This window comes from Sinocyclocheilus rhinocerous, unplaced genomic scaffold (genome assembly GCF_001515625.1).
Source record: "Sinocyclocheilus rhinocerous isolate Xijiao unplaced genomic scaffold, SAMN03320098_v1.1 scaffold2558, whole genome shotgun sequence".
Classification (NCBI taxonomy): domain Eukaryota; kingdom Metazoa; phylum Chordata; class Actinopteri; order Cypriniformes; family Cyprinidae; genus Sinocyclocheilus; species Sinocyclocheilus rhinocerous.
The window spans coordinates 282,589-293,514 of NW_015655145.1; the positions used below are offsets into that span (position 1 = coordinate 282,589).

The window sequence follows — 10,926 nt, forward strand, 5'->3', positions numbered from 1 at the left end:
ATATATATATATATATATATATATATATATATATATATATTCCCCTCACAATACATATAATTACATCATATGTTTGCATTAGCATTATGCAAAGCAGAAATCAAGACACCACTGAAGCCCAAAAAGACTGAGACATAGATGAACAGTAGGAAAAACGATAAATACAAACCTGGGGCCGTATGTATAAAGCCGCTCAGATTAAAATTTTAGTCATAAGTCATTTAGTCAAAATTCTAAGAATGACAATTTTACTCTTATTCCTAGACTTAAGAATAAGAGTGATTCATAAAGGTTCCTAAGTGTTAAGACTAGGTCTCAGCTCCTAAATTATTTAAGAGAGCTGAAGAGGTCTCCTAACCTACACTGTAAAAAAAATCTGTAAAATTTACGGTAGAAAACCGGCAGCTGTGGTTGCCGGAATTTTACCGTAAAAAATACGGTAGCAACGTTTTAGGTTTTACGGTTTTAACTCGTAAAATTAATGTCCAATACATGTAATGTCCAATACAGTTTTTCACCGTATATAGTAGGGGAATTTACCGTTAACCATTTAACAGGATTTTACTGTAGCATTTTTACAGTCTTTTACCGTTAAATTCACGGTCATTTTTTACAGTGTTAGGAGTAACAAGATGGCAGCAAAGAGGAGACAAACACTTTCCAGCGAAGATATGACATATTGGAGTTATATGATGATATGGAGTTGATAAAACGATACAAACTTGATTATCAAGATCAAAAAGTCTTTTCTTTTTTCTTTTTTGTAACTGATAAAGAAATTTAATAACCTCTTCCACTCAACAAGTCAATGCTCTAACTGCAGAAATGAAAGTAGTAATTAATTTTTTTTTTGGCTGGAAAATTGGAAAAATGCAGCAATGCACCGGTGATGACACTGTAAGCAAGGTCTTACAAATTGTGCCACTAACCCCACCAAACACAACAGTGGCCAAAAGTGATGTTTTGATTTTACCACTGATATCCACCAAATGCAGGTGGTGATGAGAAAGTCACGTGATGAACCAAAGCCCATCACAAGCAGCTTTTAAATAAAACATGTATAGAAGGTGCACAGTGTCATTCACACAAACGCTAAACACTGAAATAATGCAATAAACATTCATTTAACAACATTAGGTGTAACGCACAACGCTAATATACAAAACTGATAAGAAAAAACTAAGAAGAAACATAGTTATTTCAACAAAAGAACATCAAATTTGAAATGTAACGCAGGGAATTCTGGGAATGTCAATTTACGGTTATTCACTGTAAATTATACGGTCTTTTTCACTTCCAAATACGGTATACTACCGTAAAATTAATGTCCAATACATGTAATGTCCAATACAGTTTTTCACCGTATATAGTAGGGGAATTTACCGTTAACCATTTAACAGGATTTTACTGTAGCATTTTTACAGTCTTTTACCGTTAAATTCACGGTCATTTTTTACAGTGTTAGGAGTAACAAGATGGCAGCAAAGAGGAGACAAACACTTTCCAGCGAAGATATGACATATTGGAGTTATATGATGATATGGAGTTGATAAAACGATACAAACTTGATTATCAAGATCAAAAAGTCTTTTCTTTTTTCTTTTTTGTAACTGATAAAGAAATTTAATAACCTCTTCCACTCAACAAGTCAATGCTCTAACTGCAGAAATGAAAGTAGTAATTAATTTTTTTTTTGGCTGGAAAATTGGAAAAATGCAGCAATGCACCGGTGATGACACTGTAAGCAAGGTCTTACAAATTGTGCCACTAACCCCACCAAACACAACAGTGGCCAAAAGTTTTTTATTTTTATGACCCCACATTTCACTTAAACCATTAAAATACAAAGGACAAAAAAAAAACACTGACCAGTGTTGCCAATGCTTTCAATTAACTGGTCACTTAATGTTGCTCGATGACCTCATAATGGTGGGTTCACTGATCTATATTTATAGTTATATAGATCAGTGAACTCGCCTTTATCACATCATGGGAGAGTCTCGGAATGTAGATAAGGTTTGTCCAAGAAATTAGTTTTGTTGCTATAGGCTTTTGAAAAAATAAAGTCTCTAAAGAAATGAGGAAGTCACTAAATCGAGTGACAAAATCACTAAATTGGCAACAATAGCACACTGACTACAACATAAGTTATTAACATTTAATTGCATTATTATCACAAATAAAACAACTGGCTATGCAATATGCTTACAAAATCTTTTTTGATTTGTTTTAGTTTATTTTTTTTTATTAAGGGTGAAGATGTCAAATTTCCTAGGCCAGACATCACTTTTGGCCACTACTATATGGCAGTTTATTGACTTTCCAACTGACCACCAAACCATATTGCAAAAGCAAGCCACATTTATGAGGATTGTGGGCTTTCATGGAGTTGTTGAAGCCATTGATGGAACTCATGTTCACATCATTGCTCCAACTGTAAACGAGGAGACATACCAATAGAAAACGAAGCATCAGTAATTATGTGTGATAATTTTGCACAATGCAAAGCATTTAAAAATACATTTAAATTAAAATATTTCAGTCTTAATTAAATGATTTTATTGTAGTTACATTAAATGATTGGTGTTGTGCTGCTGTGACTTTACATGAGCAGGCTCACTATTGGCTGATTCAGAGGTTAAGGTCAGCCATTTTGTGTTGACATCATTGTAGTCCTTAGTTCACAACACTTAAGTGTCACCTCAGTCAACACTTAAGAATCAGTCTTAGACTTGACTGAAAGTTGCTTTTAGCTTCTTTTAAAGTCTCCTACACGTAGAAAAGTCCAACTTTTTACTAAGAATTTTTTTGTCAAAGCTTATACTTTATACATACGGGCCCTGATCTTCTTCACTTTACATTCTGATTTGTTTATAAAAATACCAAACCTCTTCACACATGCAGAAAAAGAAAACCCCTTTAAGTACAGTTGTTAATCATATTTTCTGCCAAGACATTTTGATTAAATATGTATAATATATTTTCTGCCCTGATGCATGCATTTCTAAGTATGAAATTTTTTGTTGAAAGATAAAGGGCATATATGGATGTGGGCCTATTTAAACAACACTCAATTAGGTCATAAACAGACAAAGTGTATCAATGAAACTGATAACAAATTAAGGTCCAGTACGTGATGACATTATATATGAACATACTGTGTCTTTTGGTCTTCATGGTATCAGAATCAATAAGCCTTAATCTGTCATTTATGACGACAAATTAATCAGCAGAATATTAAGGCTACAAAAAGTACAGAGGCACCAACTAAACCCAGCCAAAAGCAATGGATCTGTTAGGGGGAAAAACATGCGCACTGAAATTCTTCCTTTTTTTCCACCACAGCCCAACAGACGCTCCTTCTGTGTCAGGGTATAAACGGCTCAAGGGAGGACGGACCAGTTCCCCCCAACTGGAGCCACAAACTAAGTTATCCAGGTGAGCAAGTCAGAAAGCGAATCACTCAGCAGTCGTTGTTTCAAACCTGGCTGAGTAAATCTGAAGTGAATAAAGTAATGAAGTTTGAAAAGATCCAGTGATTTCGCCAAGTGGCTTGATTTTTAATTCCAGTCATCCTTTCTACAACAGTATTTTGTTACACACTACAAATCTTCTATTTGTTGCATTTCCCAAAAATATTAAAATGTACTTGTTGCAGTTCCCCTTAATGTTTTCCTTGAAGAACTAAAAAGAAACTACTATAAGGTAGAAATGCAAAATAAAAATAAAACATGCAACTATACTGATGATAATTATTTTGACTGCTCAAACTTAAGACAGGTGATGTAAAAACTAGCATATGTAGGTCAGAGCTGTCCAGTAACAGTTAGCTTTACAGTACAGAAGTAAAAGTGATTATGACACATTGAAAATGTGTCAAAATAAAAAAGCGAGTTCTTCCTCCCTCTATACTATGAATATTGAGCTCATATTTTCTGCTTATGTATTCACGTCTCAATAGATAAATGCCAACACATACATATATGCCACATAAGAACTTAGAGAAAAAGCAAATCACAGACTTGACATCAGTAATAACTATTTTATTATCATTGTCATTATGTATCTACAGGAATTTTAAAAAACTATATACAATACACAAGAGCAAGTAACAAATATATCATATGATTATTATAAACACCTTTTGTAAAAGGCAAAATCGATGTGGAGCAGGAAAAGTCTTTTAATAGTATAAAACTTGTTCTGCGCAGTTAATTTTGATCGTTTTTCCACAGTAACAATTTTACAAGCAATCTTCATCATGACTATAATGTAAACTATGTGTAGCCTCTTTAAGTCTAGGACGGTCTCTGAGTTTTTACATTCAGAGACAGCAGTAGTTAACTGCATCCCTGACACACCAGCATGAAAGAACATCATGTCAAAATCTACTCCCTGTGCTGTGCTGCAAACAGGCCTGAGATGTAAAAATGGCCAGAGCAAAACAAATTCCAAAACTACAAGCCAGCCAAAACGTACAACCCAGAGGAAAAGTTCATTGAATTCCAGAATCCATGTTACTATCCATGTATATACATACTAATATAATTACTTGCAGCAGCAATAACAATGTGAGATTATAAACTGCCCCCGGGAATATTCACATATTAAGTTCATGTTGTTCAGCAGTATTACTTAGCACTTTACCTTATAATAATAAATCACCTGAGAGCAAGAACATGTAATTAATCTTCAAAAACAATATCTGCTAAAAAATAGGCTAATGGTAAAAATGTGTGCTAAAAACAGAAGTGTCTATTTTTCACACAAATCGAAGCCAGTGTTAACCGAACTTTGAATAACAGACGTATACATTCTTCATGTTGACCGCTGTTTATCCACTGAATCCGATGGGTCAATTTAACTACTTTTTTTTATTATTATTAGCAGGAATTCTAATGAGGTGATATTGTGTCTCAAGGGATGCAGTTAACTACTGCTGTCTCTGAATGTGAAAACTCAGAGACCGTCCTAGACTTTTAAAGAGGCTATAGACATAGATTTTGCGAGTGTTTTTTGCAGTTTGATGAAAAACACAACGCCTGACGTGCGTTTGGAGCAGAGCTGACTGTACGCGTTTAGTACATTAGAGATGCGAGGAAAAAACGTGTTCGCTTGGAAGAGGAAGAGAATATGCTAAAGAAAACGTCGTCTCCTCCTTATGCTTTCTGACAGATGCTTCTCAAAAACACAGTCTCACCAGATGACAGAATAAACGACAATAGATGGCATTAATGCATCAATAAAAATAACTAACTTAAAGACGAGTGAAACTTTGAAGAGTGTGTCAGAATATGCAGAGCTTTTGTTACTTTTAATTATTTCATTTTTGCAGCATTGTCTGGAAAAGAAGGTGTAAAAATACTAAAATGCATGTGTGACCTAAAGGCTACTAAACGGCGGCCTGTGGTTAACCTGTGAACATGAGCTGACATTTGCAGGTTAATTTCAATTGACGTGTTCAAGTGGCCATATAAGTTTCGACACTTTTAAAGAATAGTTTATAAAATGATATTCAGCTTTTGCTCAGAACATTAAGCACAACGTATGTTATGAAAAATAAATCAGCCGCACCACGTGTAATTAAGCAATAATAACATCATATTCGTGGGCCTATAAACAACAAGTGTTTTTGTACGAACTGCTGCTTTTGTGTGCTGCCGTCTTTCTGACTTAAAGCGTGACGGATATGAATACTTCAACAGCAGAGAATCTGACATCAATTAATGCGTACAGAACGCGCGGCTCTACAAAAATAGTTTAGTAAAGCGGAGCTGTGCGTAAGAATTAGATTAATTCGTCAGTCAGTTGCTGCCTGTCACTGGCATCTTTACCAGACTAAGCGGTGCTGTAAGGCTCTACTTTCAACTCAGCTGCCTCCTGACAGTTAAACCATTAATATTGCACAATTCCGAAACGAAGTGGCTATTAACAGCGCTTTAAGAAGTAGGCTATTCATCAATATTCCTCTCAAGCACAATTACTTAAATCGATTTCCAAACACATTTATCGACATGTAATCTACCAGATAATCGTTACTAAGGGCAGTTCGTCAGTATCCTACTACCGGTTAAATAGACAAACCACGACGAGAACAAAGCAGTTAGAATCAAAGTAAACTATTCTAATAAATTCACGACATTCCAGATGTGAAATAAAGCCAGTATTCAAGCACAATGTCTCAGTGTTCGTATATATAATCCCGGTCAAACAAACCCGTATGCACACTGGCCAGCAGGTCCACGGCACTGAAGAGATAACATGCTAGGGAAAAAATATCACTGAGAAAAAAAGAAAAGAAAAACACAATAAATAAACAAAATGTGTCCGTGTGAATAAGCGCTCCAGATATGTTCTGTATAGACTAGGTTATGGCCGTGGGTTTAATACAGGGAAAGGCAACGAATGGACACTTTGCTTATGTCATGGAATAGCAAATTAGTTCTGAGTATTTTGAGGCTGGGCTAAAGAGACAACGTACGTAAGCCACTTTCTCTGGCCACGTGACCGTCTCGGTCTGGACGCGTCCATGAGGAAGGAGGAATTAAACACTGAATGCAACTATTTTTCTCGATCATATCGCTAATTCGATGCTTTAATTTACATTTTAAACATCTAATTCAAAAACATTGTAGCTAATTATTAAAGTGTAACAGTGTGGAAATAAAATATTGACAATAAGTGAAGAAATACAAACTTACGGCAAAACATCACACTCCCCTGTCTTCTAAAAATGGTATGGTCGCCAGCTCAAATTCCGAGAATTGAGCTCTCCTGATTCTTAGAACTGGGGTTCTTAGAAGTGGTGATGCAAGAAGTTTCTAGGAAAGCACTACCAGGTGATTTTTTTACATTCTTTTCCTCTGGCGCGCTGTTGCCATTACTCACACATGTTCATTAGGCTGTTTTATTGGATTTTATGGTTAAATGTTTATCTCGGCTGATTTTAGGTGTTTTTGCGGACAGTTGTTAGAGCAGAGTGTTTATGTAGTGGGTCTGTCTTAGTGGAAATACTTTTGACAGTTTAGGTCGTCCTGCATGAATCACACTGCTCCTTCAGTCCGTGGGGTTGTAAATGTGCAGGCAGCAGAGGAGTGAAAATTCAGACGCGGTGCGCGTTTTTTTCCCCCCCGAACAAGACAGCTTTCAAAGTTGACTAAATTGCACATGGGGGTTAAGATTATAAACCAGAGACTGTGTAGTGCGTGGTCAAATTCAAAGATAGAAGCGTTAACCGAGGCATCCGACGATTTCACTCTCTTTATCTCAGTGCATGTTTTAAAACCCGGAGTTCGCTCGGAAACCGGAGTTTGCACTCTCTCTCGCTCTTTCTCTAGGCGTTTTGGTTTTGTTGTCCTGTGCCAGAAGCCGTGTACATTGATTGTGTTTTCAGTGCGTATATGCTGGTATAAATCACATCCCAAGCTTAGAGATGGTTTCTGATTTGTTTGTACAGTCGTTGAGCGTGTGTTTGTCATTTGTTTTTTATTTTATTATTTTTTTCTGTAGCGCAGAGACACATTAATGTCACCATTGATATTGTCATTATTGTTTTTTTGGTCAAATTTCATGAAGTGTTACATTTTATAGTATTTCAGCAAAATCTGTCAGTGTTTGGCAGTAGAGTTGCAATAGAAAAGTTTGTATCGTTCTGCGGTAGCTGTCACTTGTAACAGCACGAGCGCAGCAGACCTGCACAAGTGTCTCAGTACTCGTGTTTTCATTTTAAATGTGTGTGTATATATATATATATATATATATAGCTATTTGTTATTTGTCGCCAGTGTGTTCAGTGTTTCATTTTGAAAAAAATTGTAAGTTCTCGCCAGAAATGCAGCATATTAGAAAGATGTATATATGGATGAACAGACATAGATTAAAATTATATATAATTATATATTTATTAAAGTGCTGCTTGGCACTGAGCGAGTGGCTCATAAATCTCTGTCCGCTGTTTGCGTGTTGTGGATCGGGCTCTATTCCTGGAGTGAGCACATTTCATGGCGTTCAGTTACATAGGGTAAAAGTGTTAAATAAGATTTAACGCTTAATAAGATGGAAACTGAGAGCAAGAATGCGAGACAAATAAGAGCTCAACAGAGAGCGCGTGTGCTCTGTCATATGATACTTTTCTGTGTTCGTGAGAAGTTGACGTTATTTATACGATTATAGTGATTTATGATCGCCAAATGCCGGCGAAATGCCATAATCTATATTAAAGTGCTGCTTGGCACTGAGCGAGTGGCTCATACATCTCTGTCCGCTGTTTGCGTGTTGTGGATCGGGCTCTATTCCTGGAGTGAGCACATTTCATGGCGTTCAGTTACATAGGGTAAAAGTGTTAAATAAGATTTAACGCTTAATAAGATGGAAACTGAGAGCAAGAATGCGAGACAAATAAGAGCTCAACAGAGAGCGCGTGTGCTCTGTCATATGATACTTTTCTGTGTTCGTGAGAAGTTGACGTTATTTATACGATTATAGTGATTTATGATCGCCAAATGCCGGCGAAATGCCAAATATGACTTGATATGCGAGTTGCAGGTGTTGTCGGTGTCGTTTTGCGTCGCTGAACGTCAAAACGGTCTCTGGATGACATCTCGTGGACGTAAAACTTTAGATCTCTTAAAGAATCGACGGAATAAAACTAGCTGTTCAGAACATGAAATCAGAGTGGCTACAAAAGTTATTCGGGTCAGGAGAAAACATTTTCAGAGGGGTTCTGAAGAGCTGGTATATTCAGGTGTTATGGTGGGTTTCTTAGTGTGTGTGTGTGTGTGTGTGTGATTTTTATTTGTTTGTCCAGTGGTTAAAATCCCGATCCCTTTCCCGGTCATCTGCGCGTTTGCCTCCTCACACAAGAGCATTACAAGAGTCATAGGCTGATTAAGCTGCTTTGGCACAATGACAGCGCGCGGTCGGGGATATTGATGTTATGGAGGCTCAGATGGAAACAGAATCTCTAATACTTAATGTTCAACATGTGAGAAATGTTCGCCTAACTATTTAAAGGCGTCCAGTGAAACTAAATTTGTGTCAAGGCGCCAGATGTGACTGGGAGAACCGTCTGTGGTGGATCGTTCATTATCTGAACTTTGGAAAGCAGAAAATGTGTGGTCACAAAATTAATCTATTAAAAATATAAACTCTTCTACAGTATTAACATAATTCTTGGGGTGCGTTGGTTGACTATTACACTTAGTCTCTTATTACACTCATTCCTCAATAGTGAAGTGTATCGGTCCACAGTAGCTACTGCAATAAACAGCCTAACGACATTTCCCCATGACTCATTCTAGTTTATTCTCCACACAACGACTTTAAAATCGCAGGGAAAGCAGCAATTTTCTTCAGAAGGCAAGCACTGTGTAAATGCACATTTCAGTGAACTTGGTATACATATTAAGATGAAAAGTGATGATTACCCTCGCAAAGTGCCTAAAAGTTCATTACAACTGTGAACTTGAAGGATAATGCTGTCAGATAAAAGATCATTTTAGGTGGGAAGAAAAATGATTCTCAGACCTGACAGAACTGCACGTGGATGGACGTCAGTTCTCTAACTAAATATTTGCATCATTTGACTCCACCTACCGGAGAGAGAGGGAAATTTGGCGGCATCTTTGAGAACTATACATGTAATTGATTTACAGATTAAAGGGATAGTTCACCCATAAATGATAAGTCTGTCATCATTTACTCACCCTCGTGTTTTCCAAACCCTAATGATTTTCTTTCTTCAGTGGAACATAAAAGATGTCAGGCAGAATGACAGCCTCAGTCACCATGCACTTTTATTGTATCCCAAAAAAAGTTGCAATAAAAGTGAATGGCGACTGAGGCTGTCATTCTCCATAACGTCTCCTTTTGTGTTCCTTTGTCAAAAGAAAAGCAGAGGAGGTACACATTGACAAATTTTTGATGCATAACAGGATTAAAACTATATTCTTAATAGATGTTTTGACATACCTCCTTAAAAAAAAAGCCAAGAATAACAGCATTGCCTTTTTTTCTGAAGTTTTTAAACAGCTAATATGAGCTTCAAAAATTTCTGTGATGTAAGAATAATACCCAACTTTTCTGATTTTAGCGCATGTTGTTCAGTGAGCACCGATTACATCATTCACGGTTCACTTTGTTTCCTAACAGATCTCGAAAACATGGCTTGTGCAGCCGACAGCTGCATCCAATTCACGCGTCATGCAAGTGATGTTCTGCTCAACCTGAACCGAATGCGTAGTAGAGATATCCTTACAGATGTCACGATTCTGGTCAACAGACAACAGTTTCGAGCACACAAAACGGTCCTTATGGCATGCAGGTGCGGAAGACTATTTGGATTTGTTGCATGCTTTGTTGTAGTGGAAATATGTTCATTTGTGACCCCAAAAAGCATACTAAAATCATAATTTCTCCACAGTGGGCTCTTCTACTCAATCTTTACCGATTCACACAAATGTAACCTGAACGCCATCAGTCTGGACCCGAAGGTCGACCCAGAGGGTTTCGCAATCCTTCTGGAGTTCATGTACACTTCACGTCTCACACTGAAGGAGAGCCTCATCATGGCCATCATGAACACAGCCATCTATTTACAGATGGACCACGTTGTTGACACCTGCCACAGATTCATAAAGTCCAGGTATGTTTTCCTGGGTTCATAAATTTCACCTAAGTCCTTAATTATACAACATGCTAAGTTGAAAGTGCTATACTTGAATGTCAGAAAGCAGATGTTTTTAATTTGCTCCATATTTCCATGCAGTGACTCCTCCATCAAACTTCACAGAGAGGACTTTCTGGTCAGTCCCCTGCTTTTACCTCAAGACGTTCACAGTTACAGACCCCATGAGGTGCTGGAAAACATTCCTGGACGAGCAGCGACTTTCAGAGATGGGAGACCCTATGGTGTCTGCATGTTTAACG

General features: G+C 37.1%; 1 protein-coding gene across 3 annotated transcripts in view; it reads left to right on the forward strand.

The window, feature by feature from the left end:
- The window catches only part of LOC107717934 (B-cell lymphoma 6 protein homolog), a 30,857-nt gene that overhangs the window by 14,498 nt on the left and 5,433 nt on the right, over positions 1-10,926 (forward strand). For 2 of the 3 annotated variants that reach the window (XM_016524837.1, XM_016524838.1), the window contains exon 1: positions 6,785-6,839. In XM_016524837.1, coding sequence (XP_016380323.1) covers positions 6,809-6,839 — 31 coding nt within the window. In that variant the 5' untranslated portion in view covers positions 6,785-6,808. Of the gene's footprint in view, positions 1-3,345; positions 3,439-6,784; positions 6,840-10,926 lie in introns of those variants that run through there. The other variant, XM_016524839.1, reaches the window with a different exon arrangement.